General features: G+C 35.5%; 1 protein-coding gene across 23 annotated transcripts in view; it reads right to left on the reverse strand.

Annotated features, from left to right (window-relative positions):
• PTPRD (protein tyrosine phosphatase, receptor type D) overlaps positions 1 to 22404 on the reverse strand; it is a 1188396-nt gene that overhangs the window by 67038 nt on the left and 1098954 nt on the right. For 13 of the 23 annotated variants that reach the window (XM_017732840.1, XM_017732843.1, XM_017732842.1 and 10 more), the window contains 3 exons: positions 17173 to 17187; positions 14662 to 14774; positions 4647 to 4744 (listed from right to left, as the gene is read on the reverse strand). In XM_017732840.1, the coding sequence (XP_017588329.1) occupies positions 4647 to 4744; positions 14662 to 14774; positions 17173 to 17187 (226 nt within the window). The remainder of the gene's footprint in view (positions 1 to 4646; positions 4745 to 14661; positions 14775 to 17172; positions 17188 to 22404) is intronic. The other 10 variants (XM_017732861.1, XM_017732859.1, XM_017732855.1 and 7 more) reach the window with 2 other exon arrangements.

The following is a 22404-nucleotide window of genomic DNA, read 5'->3' on the forward strand; positions in this document are numbered from 1 at the left end:
ATATGTGACTTCTTGTAACATTTATTAACCAGTGCATATATATATATTCACTGTAAATCATACAGTAACATACAGAGTCTCATAGTGTAATTTTTGTGTTGCAGTGCCAGATTCTCATGCAAAAATAGTATGAATATTAATCTGCTTCCTTAAGGGTGTAAAACTTTATGTACAGATCTCAGATGATAAATGTTAAATTATTTTACACAAGTCTCAGAAACATGCTTTGGAGAAATAGATTATTGATTCTGTCTTATAGGATGCCATGACTTTACAAATACATCAGAGAGTAGGCAGAACATTACTGGTTTTATTCAGTTTATCTCCATGACCACTTTTTATTTTTAAATTCTCAAGTCTCAGATAAGAAGGAGATACAATATAAAGGTCAGTTTCTTATAAACATAGAGTTTTTCTTAGCAGCTGTCAGTCCATATGGACCCTTACATTACACAAAAATCCCACTGGAATTGCCGAAGTCAGCAAAAGCTTCACAATAATCAGCTGGGGTCAATCCTGTCTTTAAATTAGAGAACAGAAAAGAACTATGTGACATTAATTATATGATATGTGATGTTAACAGAGTAAACCACATTTTGTTTAGGCTTGGGGATTGTGAGCTAACCAAAAACTAATGAAGGATTATGAAAAATTTATTTTGAAGTAGAAACGAGCCTCACTGAGAGGGAGCACTATCTATTTTAACACTTCAGAAACACTTTATGCAACACATGAATTTTAAGTTTATTTGAATCTTGCCGCAGTCCTAATCCTTCAGGCTTGGCTCCTGTCAAAGGTGGTATTCAAGGTAAACTTGTGAGAGAAGTGCAATGGAAGAAATCTCTGTTGTTCTGCTCATATGCTGTAAGAGATGGAGTAAGAAATGCCCTGGAGAAGACACTATGGAATAGTTTCTGAAAACTTGTAGAAGAAAGAACTTGTCCAGTTGATGACACTAAACCTTAGAAGACATTATGCAGCTAGAAGGTGCTCTACACTAGAGAATACACTCCTCTTAGCAGATCATAGCAATGAAGCAATTCCACTCTTTTCCTTCCCTTTTTTTTTCCTCTGAGGATGTATAGTTTCCACCATGCATACTACCACTTACTTTTTTACAATACCTCTTTCCCAACTTACCACATTACCCCGAATATTTCTTACAGAACCAGAGTGAAGGGAGATTAGACTTATTTCTTTAATGGCAATTTCAGGTTTGTTTTCAATTAAATTTCACATGGAATGAAAGCAACATATTCTCAGGGAAAAAAAAAAAGGAAAAATATTGAACACCACAAAAAAGTTTTGCACCAGAAACACCCTGTAAACATCCTGTCTGTGAAGCTTTCTGTCAGGTGAATGGACAACAGTGGGTTCACTTTAGGATTATTTGAAGAAAGCAATACTGTCTTGACTCATGGTCCAGGTGAATTTTTCTTCACAGAAGTGTTAGGAAGTTATAGGGTTTCATTAGAAAAAAGTGCCAGAGGGTATAACTCAGCAGAGGAGACTCTTTTTCTAGTTTTGAAGAGACAGGGAGGTTTGCCTGTCTGAAGAGAAAGTGGAAACAGGCAAGAAGTAATACTCTTCCAAAAGGAAAAAAACAAACTTGTATTGAATTTTGATCAGAAATTCTGATCAAAAGTAAGTGGATGGAACACAAGGAAGGATGGAAGAGGAACAAGTATTCAGGCACTTCTGAACAGTTGAAAAGGGTGCTTAGAAAATGAAAAGATGTGTTTGTGTGGTGAAACTAGTAATTCTTTAGAAGTGGCAATCAAAGTAGGTTGTGCTAAAAAAATAATTGAAACATCCGTTTGATATGGAGCTAACTTCCTGATAGAAGGAAGAAAAGTCAGTTTATCAGAAAACCATCAATATGTATTTTATTTTACGGTATCACAGAGTTGTCGTAACAGTTACTATATACTATCAATATATCTTTGAAGAATTTCATCCATGCAATGCAAACAATTCCATAAAAAATAAAATAAAATAACTGACTGCCAAGGAGGAAAGGGCATTACTGAAAAAAAAAAACCAAACAGAAATCATCAGTAGTAATTGATGAAAACTATTTGCTTCCCTAGACAGGAATTAATTGGAGGATTTTGTTGGTATCAATAAAGGTCAGTGGTTTCCTGAAAACCTCGAAATTTTGAAGATGAGGAGTAGCTCTTTTTCCTTCTGTCTCACCAGTTCTAGCATTATCTGAAGTGATAATAACTGAACTGTTACCATCTGTACCTCTTTCTGCCTTGCAATCAGATTTAAAAAGGGATTGTTTAAGGGATGTTGGTGAGAACTGCTGCTGAAGTAGAAGGTCCCAATCCCTGACCACAAATATACCCACCACTTCCCTTTGCTGGCACTAGAGCTTAAGCAGACATGTGGTGAGCTAGTTCAGGGACCTGATCCAACTGAAAACAGCAAAGAAAAATAAAACAATTAGTTTTCAGCTGAATCTATTTCCTGAGATAATCCTTGAACAGCTGCACATGTGCTAGTGCCAGGACTGGCACAAGAGAGACAACAGGAATGCACAGCCAAGACACGGAGATGACTTACAGTGATCATCAAACTGCAGCTTTAGTCCACTGCCTAGCCTAGACCATGAAACCAAATAATGGTGCTTTTTACTAATTCTATTTCAAAAAGGATGAATCTTGGACTAGATGGAAATGAAGAGGTATCTCTAAAGCTGCAATTTCAAAGATAAATGTTGAACCTTCTTGGGCAAAGCAACAGGAATGAAGCTCAATGTTGAACCACAGTTGCCCATATTTCAATCTTGAATGTCTGACCATTCTGCTCCAGATAGTATGTTTAGTAAAGACAAAAAGAAAAAAAAGAAAAAAAGAAAAAATGAAAGAAAAAAAAGGAATGTGAAAGTTGTCCTGTTTACATAGACTAGAGAAACTTCTGCAGGGACAGATAGTAAGAATTTAATGATTTAATGTATCTTTCAATATTGGTTATAAATTATTAAAATTACACTGTCAAGATGATTTTAATTACTTAATTAAGAAAGACATAACATAAAACAACAAAATTTTTACAGCATAAGAAAACCATGTCATCTCCACACCATGTTCAAGATGTAATACAGCTGAACTGTTTATTTGTATACCAATTATACTACATTATATGACTTGTAAATGACTTGGAATTTCCTACAAAGAAAAAACCAATTAATTTGCCCATAATACAACAGGAAATGGTTTTAAAATTTGTACCAAATGTTATCTTTTATTATGGTGTACATTCTGCTACATAAATTTCCCTGTCCGATTGTTTATATGCTACAATCTTCATACTTAAGAACACAAGGTTTACACACAGAAAATTGAGAAGGTTCTTCCATGTTTTTTGTGATTTCAACAGTAAACAGCAATCCTAAATTGCTTGTCAAACAAATTTATTTCCAGGAATTGTTGAAACTGTATTTTCCTTTTAGTATCTCATGAGATTATTTTTTAAAGCAGTCTTAACGACATTGTGAATAGTGCATTCAATTAAATAATAAGCAATTGTAGTTCTTTATCATAGCACTTAGTATTAATTTTTAACATCTTCCGTCAGGACTTTTAAAATACAATGGAAATGTATAGGGTTACTGTACCATGCAGTATCATGTTACTATGAAAATAACATGTGAAAGTCATCTTTAGTGTTTCTTATTGCACTGCCAACGTCTGTATGAACCTTCGAATGCAACTTATGTGCAGTCTTTAAAAAAATAAGAGCAACACAGGCTTTTACTTCACCATGCTAACAAAGTGTTGGAGGGTTTTAAGCAAGGATTAGTGACACAACAGACTATGAAGAAAATACTGTCAGTGATCCCTCTGGGAGCTGCTAATCCTTGGATCACTGACATGATCACCTATAGCTGATCTAAAGAAACACTTCTTCACTGATGGTTCAGTGCATACTTGATTCACGTATTTTTTGACATAGACAATATTTTGGCATTAAAGAAACAGCTATAATTTACTGGGTTTAATGGATGGCTCCCTATGTCCGTTTAGCCACAAATTACTGACCTGAGAGGCTGTTACTCTCCACTATAGCAATACCTATATACTCCACGGGTTACTGACAAGGTGGCTTGTAAATGATTACTCTCTTCCAGTTAAAATCTTTCATGCTCTTCTAGTCCATCATTCACAATTTATCAAAGTGCTATTGTTGACAGGAGGAAAATACAATGTCCTGAAACTGTTCCATTAGAAGAGACACCATGCACTTGCAAATCCTTTTATCTCATGCAAAATTAAAGCAGTGGACTGAACCTTCTTTGGAGCTTTGGCTGTATGTGTTCTCCAACATTACACTGGAGATTTTTAAAATAAACGAAGGATCTTTAAACTGCAGGAAATATAGATATTTGTGTATATTAAAACAATTAAGTGCTGTATCATTCACATACTACTTCAAGTATGTGTCCACGGAATCTGCCTGACAGGTATCCTTATAAAAAGAGACCAGGATTTTATGAGCAAAGAAGCCACCTCTCCAATGTAGTTGTTTTACAGTTTTTTATCCTGGTTTTAGTATCATACAAACCTGGCACCATATCAGAGAGAAGTCTTGGGAAAAATCAAACATGACAACTTGAGTAGTAAAGAAGTGGGGAAAATTACCTCATACTCCTGTGAGAACTTCAAATTGTCATTTGCTTTCAATCTTTCAATGTGATCTGCAAGTTCCAAGATAGGTATTGGGGGGTGACTGGCCATACCTGTTGAACAAGACAGAAGAACAAAATTTAAAGTAAACTGCAGTGATGTCATTGCTCTACAATTTAGAAAATGCAGTAGTTAGAATGTCTACAAATGTGTAAGTAGTAAAGATGTCATATGTGAGAGAAGCAGGCAAATAGTTTGGTTACTCAAAGCAGGACATGCTCTGGATAGATGAATTCTGAAGCCAAATCAAAAGAAGTCACCAAGCATATTCCCAAAGCTAACATTCCTAGTGTAGAGAAAAGAGTTACTGTCATACGAGTCAATGAGTTTAGCTAGGCATGGAAAAATGAGACAGTTAGACCTGATGCTGACCTCTGCTTTGAGTAATGACTCTTAATGTCATTTCAAACTCCTTCTCCCGCAATGCATGAAATGAAAACTCTATTGAATTAGATGAGGAAATGTGAGCTGAGAAACAGACATTGAAAGAGCCCTAAAGGGGAAACAATAGTGTTTTGACAGAAAACAAAGTGACTTATGCATAATCAAGAAAAATGAACTTGAATAATGAAGGTTACCAGGGTAACCAGAGACACCTGAACCTGCAAAGGAAACGGTAAAAAAAAAAAGAAACCTAAACCAACATAAAGCTAACTTATAAAATAAAGCATAAAAAATGAAATGGAAAACTTGAATTTTAATAATAATAATAATAATGCATCAAGGTCTAGAAGACTGACTGCGTACTCTAAATTAGAAATACTTAAATATTTCACGGAATTCTGAGGTGACTGACATGCAACTATGAATGACTAGAACAACATGCATCACTGGTTTTAGACAACAGCCACTGAAGACAACATTAGACGTAAGACAATTAGAACTTCAAAAATGTTTTCACTAGTAGCAGATTGTAGAGGCAGGGGTTGTACAGTTTGGCTGGACACACATGCTGACTGCACTAGTACCTTAAAACGTGCTTAATCTGAAACCCCATTATCAACCCCTAAAAGTACCTACAATCTACTTCAGGTGTAAACATCTTTGTCCACTGATGAAGATACTAAGTGAAAAAGAAGAAGAGCTTGGAATTGGAAGTACAGATGGGTGTGTAAGGGAGTTTAGGACAGCAAGGCAAAAAAAAAAAAGACAGAAAAGATGTGGGGTCAACTAGAACAATCTGCCAGCTTAAGATTTGACAGGCAAAATTTTGTGAACATATTTATTTCAAGCTGTTAGTCTTCATGAGCCTTCTCCAAAATGCTTACATTCTTCTCTTCATATTTTATACTATCACACCTAAAATGAAAGTGAGGTTTCAACAGCTTTGGGAAGAAATCAGAGCTGGCAAGAAAAAGTTAAGCTAGTGAACCCCAGGATCTCTTGAAATTACAAAAGGAAAACACTGATGACTCAAGGGGGCTCAAGCTGGAAGGCATGTTGCACAATGCAGTTTGCTTTGTCACCGTGACTTTCAAGAGCATGCCTAAGACAGTTGACCTGCATTTCCTTTAAACATAGCTGAAAATGACCATGTGGCTACAACACAGTCACACTGTAGCATGTGTTTTAATTAATTTTGGTTTTAATTCTTGTTTTGTTTTGGATTCTTTGACATTTCAAGCGTCATAACAGACTCCAAAATAATGTCCAGCAGCACTGGCCCTAATTCTTCTGACCCTATGCATATATATTTCATGGAATCTTCATAGCACATCTGTGATGGTAAGACATTAAGGCAAGTTGTCAGTCAACTAACAAAGCAGAATATTCAGATCAGTGGGGAGATTCCTTAGAAATTTCAATTAAAAAATTAGTCTCTAAGTACTAACTTATTTGATGCAGCTCTGCTTCTCTCCCATTTTCTTACAAATTTTACTTAGGACTTGGCTACTGTCAAAATGAGTGTGGGTGACAGTCATCTAGTAATTACACTGATTGATCCAGATCAAGCACCCCCATGGAAAATATGTGAGTGAAAAGGCACAAGAGAACTCTAGATTGATCCAGAAATGGAGGTGGACTGATGTACATCTAAAACAGTGCTTGAACAGAGAAAATAATAGAGACAAAGATGTTTAGACCTTTTCGAGCGAATCGTGGGAGAGAGTTATTATCATATAAGGACTGAGTGGTAGTTTGGCTAGAGAGGGAGGACACAGAGCCAATCAGGGAGGCGTAGGGGACTGAATTACTGCTCAAAGCTGTAAAAAGTAAAAGCCAATCGGAAATGGGAAACAAATTAGTAACAGCAATAGACCATCATAATCAATCAATCTTGTACATACAGGCACTTCAGACATGCACAAAACAGTGTCTGGTAACTCAACTAAGATGTTTAAAGGTGCAGTTCCCCTACTGTAAACATAAAGGACATAAACCCAGTGAGTATGAGACTCGCTCATCACACAATGAACCTGACTAAATCACCAGCATCATGAAAACAAATCATAATAATTAACTTACTGTGAAGGAATATTTTTTTAGAGATGCTGAACATGATTTCTTTTTTACAATTATTTTGTTTATATGCTTCTCTACATGCCACTTGACATTTCCAAGGGGAGATTTCACATTAAACACTTTGTGAAAATATGAAATTTGAAGGAAAATTTTTCTAAGGCAAAAAGAGGAACTACTTACAACTTCAGAAAATGACAAATTTTAACTGCATATAAATCCTTCCTCTACGACTCATTTTCAGCAATCACACTTTGAATAAATTTCCTCAAATAATATTTGGCAGGTAACTTACGAAGTAATTGCATTTGGTCTATTTTCATACTTTAAATATATAAAATGTGCTCTACTGATATGATTAAAGTAGCTGTTTTTTAAAAGAACTGCTGGAGGACTTTTGTTATGTAATCAGTCTGTGAATCATAACAGAATATGCTATGAATGAACATCTAAGATGTCATCACATCTCATGCAAAAGCATGAGGCTCCTATTGAGCAGGTGTAGAACTTTATTCAAAAGATCCCACTTAAAATACATCTAAACTCACTTCTTCTTGTGGCTACAAATAAGAAAATACACTTATTTGATGACACACTCCCACACCAATCAACATAACATATGACAACACAAAAACTTAAAGACAAGATACAGCTAAACTACAACAGATCCTGTGACATGCTAAAAAGTCAAAAGAAATACCATGCTGAAAACATGCTTTCAGAATCTCTTTTAAATAGGGTATCTCTTTTTTTTTTTTAAAAAAAAAGAGATAAAAACCACCTGGAAACTCAAAGAAAAGAAAACCCCCAAAATCACCACATGCAAAACACAGTTGAAATTGTACCCATTAAAAATTTTTATTTCCAGATTTGGTAGAAGATTGCCAAATGTAAGTGATCCTATGCAGCCTAGCAGAAACCCCTTTACATGAATTAAATAACAATGTATGGTTTGATTACAGTGTTGACTTATCTTCTGGTTAATCTGTGGTAAATATGTGATTAAGGAACATGAAATAACATTTGTGCCACAATTTCAAGGAAGATCTAAGAGAGCAAGGTCAGAATTCATCTGCATATTAACAGACATTAAACCTGTTAATTATATTCCTTTATCCCAGCTAATCAAGTGGGTGTTTTAGGCTTGTCAATAGCGCGTTAAATTAGGATTTCTTTTGTTGTCAGGGTTTTATGATAAGGGCTTTTAGAAACATTTATGAAACACACATTTATTTACCAATTTGGAACTGTAGGTTGACATACCCACAATAAACAAGAACAACATTAGAACTTAACCAAAGAGCAAATCTGCTAGTATACAGACTACAGTCTACATGAAGTGAAAATGTGACACATGATTGTCACAGAAATTTCTTTAGGAAATGAGTGCTACTTTAGGTCCACACTGAATTAATTGTCTGTGACTTTACAAACTCCTCATTTTTATTTAATAACACAGAACACCTTCTATGTTCTATGAACACCAATCTATGTTGACTAAGATATCTCTTTATAGAAAAGGAAGGAATCAGTAATGGTGGTTGTTGAGACTTATCCTTATCAAAAAGATAGAAAAAAAAATAGCTACTTAAAATTCAGACATGGGAAATGGAAAAAAGTAAGGATAACCCTGATTCAAAAATTTCTTTTTCACAGAGTCGGAGCTAGGCCAGAACATGAAATTACAGAGGTAAATTTACAAGACCATCTCTAGAGAAATATATCATTCTGCAACAGCTATTTTAAAATAATTGCAGATGTAACTATAACATTGTAAAATTTTGCCACTTTTATTCCAGAAGATTTTACGTTCTTCAAAACTTGATCAACTATTCTGGAATGAAAACAGTTTCTGTTCTTCTGTATCACAGACTGAGCTCTAACAAGGAGACTTAGGATCTCCATAGCCTCATAGCAGAAGCACCACTTCTGAGTGACATGTAAAGGTCACCTATAGTGAGAAAAGGGGAAACTTAATTTTCAGATCCTGATCTAAAAATATTAAATACAATAAGATGTTACAAAAACTATGGTCTAAAATCCATCTGAAGCCTGTACCTCTTTCAGGTGCCTTAGCCCTCCATCTGAGACATGTTCATATGAAGAGCTATGAACATGATGTATGACAAACTCATTATGAGAAAGCATTTTAGGCTGTTTTTGCCACAGAAACAAAGCGTAGTATTTCCTTCAGCATTGCCATGATTCTCACAAATGGTGGTTGAGAGGATAAGCTACACAAAGAAGTTTCCTGCTGTCTTGCAAAGCAGGTGACTAAATCCAGACATCACTTTTCCCACCTTTTTTTTACTTGCACCCTTTTCATCTGAACATGTTTTATAGTTTTTCTGCTTTATCATGAAAAAAAGTTTGTGGAAATTCCTTAGCAACTCAGGGAATAAGTGTTTATTGAGCACTTATCTAATTAAAAAAAAAAGTCTTTAACTTAGAGCTGTAATAGCTCTATTTATTTTTCTTGTATTTCAAAGCATCTTATTTATTTCATAAGATATAATGAGATAATAGTTTAATTGGCACCCAATTACAAAAATTACTTGTAAGTGTGACACATCTTATAGTTAAATGAGGATAAAAAAATCAGTCACTTTTGAGGCATGACTCAATTTAGTTCTCTGGCTGATTGGCAGATTGAAGTCTCCCTGAGCCTTGGATCTCTCAGAACCCACTCAAACAACTTAATTTCAGTTAATTTTCCTCTGCAAGACCAAGCTACCTTATTTGATGAAACCTTTTGTGACGTATAATTATTACCCCTTCTTTATCTTAAGTTTCCCACGTGGCATAGAGACTTCTAAAATTTGTGCACCAGGTTAATGATTTTAATCCCATGTTTCACAGGAAACTTGTAGAATGGTGAGAAAGTGATAGACTTTTCCTCAGTTATTCCAGTTATGGAAGAATAACAGACTTAAAAATGAAATCCTACTGAGATTGGGTATTTTCATGTTTACTCAAAGAGAACTTGGCACTGCTGTGACCCACTCACTGGCATATGGGCTTATCTAACACATACACATTTTTGGATAACACACACAGGCATGGGGTCTTGTTCTCAGATACAGAACAGTGGGCTATTCCAAATGCCAAGGCAAAACGTGTAATTTATGTATGGAGTTACTCCATCCAATGAGGGGGGAATCCAGAAATGAATTGGATCCTTGCTGAACAAGGTAAGATGGGAAACTCTTTAGGTTAGAGCTCTTTAGGTCTCTTTAGATTATTGAAGAATGTAGTTCTTTAATGACATGACAATAAAAAGTGAAAGGAAAGCAAGACATTTCCTGTGCTGGTAGTTTTGACTGAGAAATTTTATGACATCTTCACGCTGAATTGACAATTTTATGATAAGTAAAACGTATTTGTGCTGAAATGAATCTCTAAATATCACCAAAGATAAAATATTGCTTTCCCATATTTTCTGTCAAAAATTTATACCTAATCACCTGTATTGGGAATAATTTATTAATTGTGGCTAGAAATTCAAATTTACCCCAAGGACTTAGCTTTCAAATTATTTTGATATCTATACCTGCTCAGGTCTTATATACAAAATATATGATTGATAGCATTTTTGGAATGAGGCTGTTTAGAAATCTTTTAATATACTAAAGTTTATGACAATTGATAATTTTATAGGAGTGTCTCATTCACCTCTCCAAGTGAAAACTGCCAGTCCAGATATGCCAATATAATTTAGAACTTTTTTCTCTAACACTTCTGTACATTACAGATCCATTTGAAAATTTTTTCCTCTCCCACTGGAAGCCGGGAAAGCTCCAAGCAAACTGTGGATGCTTTAATAATCTAAAGAAATAAATAATTAAAATAACAATTATGTCAAATCATCTACCTTGATGCACTTGTACTGAAAGTACATTCACCGCTCTGTCATTTATTTTATCTGTAGGCAATGTTGAGAAATGCCTCACTGGATGAGGGCGACAGCAGATTTGTCAGTAAAAAGAACCTAACACACAACCACATCAGCCCTTCCCTTAGTTCCCTCCTCTGCGGTACCCCACTATCTAGTTCTGCTACCATGTAGAAAGTAAAACCCATACATCTGAAAGTGAAAGTCCAACAAACCCAACAAATCTGGTATCTGTAATGTATATCCTTTCTGTAGTTTCTCTAGGATCATCCTAAAAAATTTCCTATTGCATGTTATTTGATGGTGTGTTGCTGGTTGGGAGTTGGATAAACACTCCAGCAGGATCTAAACATCTAAGCTAAATTTAGCCAGATTTTAATGACATGGTAGCCCTAATTGAAGTTAATGTGAGTTAAGGGAAATTCGGCTTTTGAAATTGTGCACAAGAACTGTACCTTGACTTCACTGTGACTGTTTACATACTAAGAACATGTTAATTAGCAAGTGTAACAGAGTAAGACAAATCTTCTGGGGTAAGATTTTTCTCCTTGATATTTGGTTGTATGCTGAGTAGTATAATGGCCTGAGCTGTGTCCAGGAGTCTTACGTAGTACAATAACAGGAAAAAGATCATAATTTGATATCTGTACTGTATTTTTAATAATAATTTTAGTTCTCCAACCTGTGAAAAGGATTATAGGAAAGAAGAAGAGTTCCTAGCAGAAACAGATCATATTCTGCTCAAATAGCTTCACAGAAAACTGCAAACTTCACAGATAAACTATAGCCCTGCAAGAAGATGTACGCCTTAAATCCTCTCCAGTTCTTTTCAGATCAATGAGGTGGAATTACAGTGTCTACAAGTGCCACAAATTCTGCCATTTCTTAATAACTTTACTATCTCAATGTAAATTAAGAATTAATTACAATAAATTAATTTTATATATTAGCACTTGGCAGCAGGGTTTTTTTCCTCACATTTCATTTTAATTATGATGAATACTAAATAGATAGGTAAGATTATGCATCTAAATAAATACAGCACAGAAAATTAGGCTTATATATCTACTTATTATTCCATTATTTATTGGATGTAGAGGGAAACATAGTGATGATTGATGAGGAAAAAAGCTGAGGTAATTAATGCCTTCTTTGCCTCAATTTTTAATAATGATATCAACTGTTCTGTGGGTACCCAGCCCCCTGAGCTGGAAGACAAGGATGGGGAACAGAATGAAGCCCCCCAGTCCTGGAAGAAATGGCCAGCAACCTGCTACACACTTATACACACAATTGTGCGGGACTGGATGAGATACACCCAAGGGTAGCAAGAGAGTTGATTAAAGTACTCACTCAGCCTCCTTCACTTATGTACCAGCAGTCCTGCCTAACTGGGGATGTTTTAGTAGACTGAAGGCTTCCAAATAGGACATCTATCAACAAGAAAGGCAGGAAGGAGGATCCAGGAAACTACAGGCCTGTCAGATTCTGGGGAAGGTCATTGAGCAGATCATCCTGGCATCCTTTTATCAGCAATTGTGTGGCCAGCAGGACCAGGGCAGGGATTGTCTCCCTGTACATGGCACTGGTGAGGCTGCACCCTGAGTCCTGTGTTCAGATTTGGGCTCCTCACTCCCAGAAAGACATCGAGGTGGTGGAGCATGTCCAGAAAAGGGCAACAATGCTGATGAAGAGTCTGGAGCACAAGTCCTATGAGACGCAGCTGAGGGAGCTGTGGGTGCTTAGCCTGGAGAAAAGTAGGCTGATAGGAGACCTTACTGCTCTCTGGAACTGCTTGAAAAGAGCCATGTGTGGGGCAGTCTGTTCTCCCAAGGAACAAGAGATATGTGAAGAGGAAATGGCCTCAAGCTGCGCTGGGGAGGTTCAGATTAAATATTAGGAAAAAATTCTTCCTAATGGAAGGGTCATCAGGCATTGGAACAGGCTGCTCAGGAAAGTGGTGGAATCACTGGCTCTGGAGCATTCAGAAAGCATGTGCTTGTCATGCTTCAGGACATGGTTCATTGTTGAACATCGTGGTGCTTGGTTAATGGTTGGAGTCAATGATCTTAGAGATCTTTCCCAAACAAAAAAATTCTGTGATTCTATTAAGCCATTTACTCTAGTCAGTATATAACTGTATACAAACAACTACTTGTTTTAGGCATAAGCTAGACATATTAAGAACAATATTTTTTCTTCCCATGTTTCAAAGATTTATATGAACATTTCTTTCACTGTAAAACCCTTTAAAACTTTTATGAAAGTGCTGAGTAACAGATGAAAACTCTACCCAGAAATAATGAGCCTACATTAAAATTGTAGCCTCAGAAGGACACTGAATAAAAACTTTCAATTATTTTCATTTACTGCATTTAAGTTCCTATGGTAGACAGGTCCCAGAGCATGTCAACAGGATTGCCACACCAAGATGAAATTAAATTAGAAGACATGCTCCTAAAACACACCTAATTTGCCCCAGCTGCTAGGAGCAGTGTACTGGAACAGACTAAAAAAGCAAGGCTGGAACAAAACTCAAGCCTCCAGACTCTTCCCTTTCTACTTCTGCCATGTGCATGAAGTGTGGGTCTTTAGACACGTCCATTACTCTGCAGATACACTCCTTCTGGGGCAACATTATCTCAATGCAGTCACTGTTTAGAAGACAGGAATTCACTTAACCCTTTAAGTAGAATTTAGTATGTCAACTTCAGCAGCAAATCCTCAGCATCTCAAGCACTTACTTTCCTTCTTTTATGGACTTGAATTCACTACCTTTTGTACTTAATGTAGTAAGTTTGACAAAAACACGAGGCTCATGAAGATTCAGCACCTAATTAGCATCAGACTCAGTGCAAACATATTGTAATAGAAAACAAGTCTACTGGGATATAATTTGATCAAAACAAAGCCAATTTAAGTAAAGTTGACTCCTACAAAGGTGGTAAAAATACAATTTAAAGTATTTGTCTCTTAGTGCTTCTTGACTATTAGATTAAACAGTTTTAACAGTGATTAATGAAAAAAATCATTCAATAAAATATTTGGGAATGTGTTGCTTCTGACCTCAGAACTACTGATATATTAATATCCTCCTTGACCGTAACATGTAGCCTTATTTTCAAAGACAAGACCATTTATCTAGTTATGTATTTCTCCTCTGTATTGTACATTTGCAAACCAGTGGAACTCACAATGATGTTAACATATTACCTGATAATGCAGTAGATAAAAGGGAAGCTTATTTTCAAAGAAGTGTCCATAAAAATATCATTAATAAACAGAGGGATGTACATTTCCCAGAAATATTTTCTAGTATTATTAGATTTAACTTGCAATTTTAGCACATAAAACACATCCAGACAGAATATGAGTCTTTGGGCTCTTCTTTACAAAAATTCAATTTTGTTTCATGCAGGCTTTTCTTTTAAATAAATTACAGAATTACTTCCAAAGCTAACAAAGAAATATATTTTGCAGCAAAAAAACCCACCAAAAAACTCCAACCACCCCCAATCAAAATACATACTTCCAAACAATCGATCTTTCTTTTCTGTAACGGGATCAGTAATCAGCCTGTGACCACAGAGCTCTCAGTGAATTATTACTGTCTCTTACCCGGAGTTTGAAAGTTAAGGCGTCGCAGCTCCACTGGGTCTGTGGGATGGTGAGAGGGGACCTCCTTGCTGTTGGGTATGCTGCTCTTTCTAGAATCAGATTCAGCCCTCTTCCTGCATGGAGAAGGTGAATACACATGAACAGATGATAGACGTGTTAGCTTGACAAAGGTGCCTGAGTGGTTAGAATTATATTCTGAAGGCAAGATGTTTATTTCTGAAAAAATATTTGATCCAGTGTAAAGGTAATATAATTATGCATGGTGGGTAGGAAAACCTACACTTTGAAATGGCAAAATGGTCAGAGAGAAAATAGCTGCATTCTGCCCTAAACTGTTCCTCCATCCTAATACTTTACTATTATAACATTAAACTTATAAAAATTCAGACAATTCATTATTTTAAATGCTACCTAGCTATATGTTTATAAAAAAGTAGCCAACTCTTGAGCTAAAACACCCCAAGTTATTGTCATTAAATATTTCTTATTTTATACACAGAGCTCTGCATTATTACATATAAAAAAACTTGCATTCTTTAGGTATTTTTAATATGAGAGAGAACAGTACAGAAGACATCAATTCCAGAAGACATCTATTCTTTTTACATTCTAGGAAGTAAGAATTTGCTGTTTCCTCTCATCTCTTTAAGAGCTAAACTATGTAATCTTCATATGTCTGATCACATCTACATATATTTAAAGCTTAGATCTGTATGAATATTTCTAATCAAATTAAGACTTTCACTGCGAAGGAAGGAAAATAAAAAACAAACTGAAAGAATGAAAGAGAAAGAAAGAGAAAGAAAGAGAAAGAGAGAAAGAAAGAGAAAGAAAGAAAGAGAAAGAAAGAAAGAGAAAGAAAGAAGAAAGAAAGAGAAAGAAAGAAAGAGAAAGAAAGAAAGAGAAAGAAAGTTGTCTGGTTTTCCCTTTCTCCAGAGAGAAGCAGAGTCCACGTGTGTTCTGACTGATATTTTTGTTAAAACTGACTCCCATTATCTGTATGTAGCATTATCTGATGTAAAACATGGAGAACCATGTTACATGAAGAGTAACCAGTCTGCATTCTTATACAGAAAGTGTCATCTTTCTTCACGAGATATCTGTGGGGTCCTGAATGAAAACATAATGTGGCTGATGTTTTTTATCTAATATAAAATGAAGAAGCAAACAGAAGAAGAGCTATGTGAAAACAGAACTGAGATTATTTTAAGGCTAATGATAGCAGAATATTTTCCAGGTGCCCAATATTTATGTTAACACAATGCTGCTTTTTTTTTGCAATGTGACAATGCTAAATCTGATTACTCCAGTCAATTTCTTGCTGCTCTTGAAATAATGAAGACCAGGTGACATACAGTGAGATTTCAAAAGTTATGCAAAAAAGCCAAAAGCAAGACCACCACAGGAATTCTTTGAAAGTCACTAGTCCTATGGTTTTATTGAAAAAAAAGTAAAAATGTTTTACTGTAAAAACACTCCATCTATTCTCCAGCAAATACCTTAATATATGTATTAACTTCTCTTTAGTGAAGCAATAAAAATTTAAATCTTATTTTGTTTTTAGTCTTTTTTACACAAAATTATTATGGATAAACTCATTTGAGATTCCTTTCTTTTGATTTGACTATTCCAAACCCTATCACAGTAGCACAATGCCCTGGTACTCTTTTTTCTCACTAAAGATGTGTGATGTAGCTTTCAAAAAGTCTTTTAACCTGTATTTCCTTCTCTTTATGTCTAGGAGTCTTAAGTTTCTGGGACTGTCCAGGGACAAGCTCCATTTAACTTTCTTCCACTTGAAAGTTAGTACCAGGCAACAATTTCATATTAATCTAATAAAAGCACTAAAATCTCTTCTAATCATGTATCTGAATATTTTGAATACTTATAGAATAACAGAATGGTTTATTATGTATTATTAATTGGAGGATCATTCTTGGGGTTTTTTTAATGTCTCCAGCCTATAGAAGACATCACAATTCTTCCAGATTGTGCAATGATTTCAAGATAGGTGGGGAAAAAAAGTTCCACAAAGGACAAATGGTATCACTGTGTCATTTTCACTTGTAGAACTGTAAGTCAGCGTTGAGTTTATGTGTATGGAGCATTACAAACATTCAGAGCAGCTAACACTTCAACTACAACCATGTATTCCTCCAAGAACTCTGGTTGTTGTGTACAACCACCGATTTCACTTCACTAAAACACAAATAAAACCATATAAGCATTGTCGAGCTCTGCTACCTCTTGAAAATTTACCTCATGGAGACACAAAAAGAAAAAAAAGCCAAAACCCAAACCAGTTAAACTTTGCTGCTTGTATTACATTACTTTTCAGTGCTGTAAATAACATAGCAAATCTTGCAGTTGCCCTCATATTGACAGATTACGGCCTACATTCACTTAAGACTGACAGATGCTTTGTCTTAGATCACTATCATGATGATTTCTTTTTTCTCTTTTTTCTTCTTTTCTGTATTAAATGAAGAGTGATTATTTTTCACTTCTCACCTGTCAGGTTTACTGCTCCATTTTAATGCAGCAAGGAGGGAAGAAAAGGTGAAATATTAGTTGACCAATAGCACAGAGGATAAGCATGAAAACAGGAGATACAAGAAATTTTGATTTGCAGTAAAGATATATAACTAAACCAAATTAAGAAATGACAGCTCATCAAAATATTCAACGTTTGGAAATCATTGAATCAATGGACGACACAAGGTCAGGTCCAAAGCGAATCTTCTGTTGAAAAATACACCTCTTTTAAACACTATCTACCAAGAAATGAGACTTCAAATTTTAGCCAGTGAGATAATGGAGAATGGGTGTTTAATTTGAGCCATGAAAGTAATATTAACATTACATTGAAAAATTACATCTCACTGAGATGTATCTCCCTCTTACATTCTAGAGAGAAGAGGGATGAGAAGAGAGAGGACAGGAAAAATGAAAGTGGAGAGCAGACTGGAATGGGAAGGAGAGAAAGGGAGAAGAGGAAGAGAAAAGGAAGTGACGAACAAGGTTAAATACATGAGATACATAAGAGTTGTACTAAATTTAAAAAAATAATAAAAGAAAATTTCTAAAACTATTTTACAAAACCAGGTAATGAAGTGACAAGAAATTTTTAAAGGTACCCTGGAAAGCAAGGGCACCATAAATCTTTTTTCAATTAAGTATTACACGTCTTTTTAGATTTAGAATGAATGTCATGTACTAGAGGTCTACAGTGATCTGTAGAGATCTGTAGTGATCTATGATCTATAAAGATCAGGTAAAAAGGAAAAATAATTTATTATCTCTCACCAACATGTCCTATTATACACACACACTGTAAATGCAGTGTTTATCTTTCTGTGTGTTGATCATAATAAACAGGGGTTCTACAAACATTTAAGAGCTTGTACTCTGGAATGACCAGATACACACATTATGAAAAAGTCTTTGAAATTCTTCACTTAAGATTTCCCTTTCTCCTGTTTTGCATTTCTGTGCTTTTTTTTAACATCTGGTTTTTTTTTCCCTTTAGAAGCATGTTTCTTCTTATATCTCAAGATTCAGCAGGGGACCAGCAGGTCAAAGGAGGTGATTTTTCCCCTCTACTCCACACTGGTGAGACCCCACCTGCAGTGCTGCATCCTGTACTGGGGTCATCAGTACAGGAAATACATGGATCCGTAGGAGCAGATCTAGAGAAGGGTCACAAAAATGATCAGGGGGATGGAACAGGAAAGGTTGAGAGAGCTGAGATTTTTCAGCCTGGAGAAAGGAAGGCTTTGGGAGACCTTACTGCAGTCTTCCAGTACTGAAAGGGAGCTTATAAAACAGACGGGGACAGGCTTTTATAATAGTGCCCATAATGACAGGACAAGGGGTAATGGTTTTAAGTGAAAGACGGTAGATTCAGACTAGCTAGAAAGAAGACATTTTTTATGATGAGGGCTATGAAACACTAATTAACTAGATTCCCCAGAGAGGTGATGGATGCCCCATCCCCAGATGCTTTTAAGGTCTGTGGATGGGGCTCTGAGAAACCTGAGCTAGTTGAAGACATCCCTGCTCATTGCAGGGGGCTGGACTAGATGACCTTTCAAGGTCCCTACCCAACCAAACTAATCTATGATGCTATAATTCAGAGTGCCAGAGTTACTATGTTCAAAAGATTTAAGTTTAGGCTACAGTCTTCTGAACCAACCAAAAAGCTGCACTTCATAAAAGCAAACAACACAGTGTCTGTCAAGGTGGCTTTAACTTCTCTTCCTTATAAATGGAAAGGTCTATAATGAGGAACTTTTTGCTCTTCATCAGTGGAAAACTGAAATTAGGGAATTTGTGATTTCTTAAAAACTAGGAGGAATAGCCACAAAAATTCATTTGTTAAAAAAAAAGAAAAATAAATCCAAAACACAAGAATGAGATGACAGGATGCCTCATGGGGACATTCACTCTCCTATCTAGTTTTTCCATTTCTGAGAAACACTATACAATTTCTAGAGCTCTTTAACACTCACTAACTAAGTCCCTAATCAACAAAATCCTATGTAATTGAACCTGTATCACACACTTAAAATATATGTAAACTGTGACTCAAGCAGACCTCCTAAAGGTTAGGTATTTCATCTAGGGTGAAACATCTATCTATCTAACACCATCTATCTAGCTAGGTTTGCTTTTGTTTGAGATTTTGGATATACATCTTACTATGCTGTATACGATACTCCATGTTTGAACAAAGAAAAGATTTATTTTCTTGTCCACAAGAAAATGGCCAAACAGGAAGTGAGATTTATCTAATTTACTTGGATCTCTTGATTTGATTGTTTATAAAGTTTAATAGATGGAACGATCTGCTCCAAAATAGCTGTCTCCCTTCACTGCATCTGCAGGGTGGCTTCACTGCTGCAAGGACAGAGAACACTGAACTGGTTAATGGCCAAGTCAGTTCCATTTGCTAAGACATAGTCAACCACAACTCAGGAAAAAATAGTTTTTACTGTGAGGATAGCTGAATATGGGCACAGGCTGCCCAGAAAGGTCACTGAGTTTCCATTCTCAGCTATACGAAACTTGCATGGATATCTCTCTGAGCAAACTGCTGCAGGTGGCCGTGCTCTGAACAGGGCTGGGATGAGGCAGACTCCAGAGGTGTGGCCCTTTGATTCTGTGAATCCGTGAGCTCGCACACAGTATATTTATTAATTGGCCTCATCTGTATTGGCTATTGTATCGAAAGTATGTCTGATGTCAATAAAAGGTACTCTTTCAGTATTTTTCCCATCTATCACTGTTACTTACTAAGCTGCAATGACCTTTTGGCTATATTCTAATATATGAGCCAAAAACCTGTCTATGAAATATCTTTGCTTTCAGATTTTAAGAATAATAAATGCAGAGGCAATAACCTTTATACAACTTAGCAACAAATAATAAAGAGTTCACACATGCATTCCTTGCCTTTGGCACAGTTAAATACACTTCAAACCAACCCATGCAACTTATCCACACTATCTAATAATGTCTGTTTTAAAGAAGGGCAAGACTTCTCCCCATAAAATTCTTTTGGAAACTGCAGTCATAATTTCTCTGTGATTGTAATTAAAATGTCTAAGTAGTATTATAAATCATGAGCTTAGTGGTCCAAGTCTGTTCACAAAGGTTTCTATGGACAAAGGGAATTAAGCATAGTTGACCTTTATTTGAGTTACTACTCTTTGCACTTCAGAAGACACAGTCATTTCTTGGTCGTCCTCTTTGCACTGCATATCCTTTAACAACATCCTCTTCAATATTTTTTGTATATATGTTCATAATTAGACTGATGCCCTCTACCTTCATTTTCTTTTCTCACTATCATACTTGTTGCACTCAAACCTCCATATATTCTAGAAATATAAAATTTTCTGTATCCATAAGAATTGCTTGTTTGCCTGCTTTTTTTAAACATATTTTTCCCATCTAACTCCTGTAGCCACAGTGAATTCATTTCGCTCAGAAATTAAATTTCACTGTTTTCTCTAAGCAATATGTTAAATATCCCAACTGTCTTGTCATTGCTCTTGTACCGTCAGTAAGTCTATCAAAATCTAGCACTAAGCTTGCATTCAGGTTACTCTTGAAAAAAAAATCCAATTATATACTACATTTTTACAGAAATGAAAGCTCATAGAGGACCACAGGCTGCTAAAACTGCAGTCATAATTTCTCAGAGGTAATTTGCCAGATCAGTGCTGTTTAACAAATTAGAGTAAAAAGCTGAAAATAGAAAAATAAATAAATACATATGGACATTTGCCCGAACAGTTCTAGTACACATAGTAAATAGCAGATGGAAAATATGTCCCCCATTCTCAGTGAATGACAATCTCTTCACACTACTGATAAGCAAGTCTTACCTGGTCATATGTGGAATATTTCCTTTTTTTTTTTGGTTGTTTTTTTTGGTAATAGATTTGAAGATTGTTATTTTGGTTCCATAAATGTAATTAGTAACTCCAGAAGCAGTTGCACATCTGCTTAATATACTATTGTTTGGATACCTTTTGTAGTAGGGGAGACAATTTACTTTTAATACTTCAAAATATTCAGACAAAAGGAGTATTTTGCTTTTAGCATGTCTCCAATGACCAGTTTTTGAAGTGATGGACAGAAACAGAGTTGCTAACTAATTATATTGGCTAACACTGTGCACTAACAGAAACATTCAGGAGACAGAGCACCTGCAAGCAGCAGACTATGTCTTGTGCTGCAGTATGATTACAGCCCTAAAACCATTCTATAAATGTGTATCTATTTGGAATACAAAGGCGAAGTTAACTCTGGACTGGTTGTTTACTGTTGAACAGAGAACTCTTTCCAAAACCTGAAGAGAGTTCTCCTCATGAAACTTTAGAGGTATTTGACTGGAGACACTGAAGGTGGGAAGAGGATACAGGCTTGTATTTAAAAATTTATGTGCAGGTAACAGCATCATAGCCATCAGTTTTAGAAGACATACTTCATTTAATAAAATTATTCTGAGTGTGCCACCTCCCCAGAAATTTACAGTGTCTTTATAATATTCCTCAAATATACTTTATCAATATATTTCAAAAATGTATTAGGAATGAAATATAAAATTAAAAAAACCTTTTTGAGTTTTATTCTTTGGTTTTGATTTAATACCTTGACCCCTGTTAACTCATTTACACCGTAAAAGGCTGCTATATAAAAATTATGGCATCATACACAGTTTTCACTGAGTATATTTTAAGGCCGAGGGAAGTCCTTTGTGTAATAGCAAAACTACATCTGTGTCATAGTGAAAGAAGAATGAGTGGAATTTGATCTCATTGCAAGATTAGTAGAAACAGCTATTTGATGTCTCTTTAATCTCTCAGATCAGAGCTTCAAATTCATATGGATACATTACAAAAATTGAGGCCAACTGTCAAAAGTTAAAATTCAGATTGCTTGAGTGGAGATGAAAATCACATTTAACAACAAGCTGAATGTAACCCCTAATGTATTACTATTATACATCTATAAACAAGTTTTAAAAAGTCAAATGTGCAAATTCCATACATATTTATGTGCAAGCACATATTTATTTTCTTTGCATACAAATGTATCTTTGCATACAAATGTATGCGAAGTGGAAAAAACATTTAAAGGCAGAAGTGTTAAATATAGTGTCATCAGCAGAAAAATGTACCCACATACCTGTAATTATTGGAAACTTTCAGTCAAAAATTTCTGCAGCATTCT

Source organism: Corvus brachyrhynchos, unplaced genomic scaffold (assembly GCF_000691975.1).
Source record: "Corvus brachyrhynchos isolate BGI_N302 unplaced genomic scaffold, ASM69197v1 scaffold194, whole genome shotgun sequence".
NCBI lineage: Eukaryota > Metazoa > Chordata > Aves > Passeriformes > Corvidae > Corvus > Corvus brachyrhynchos.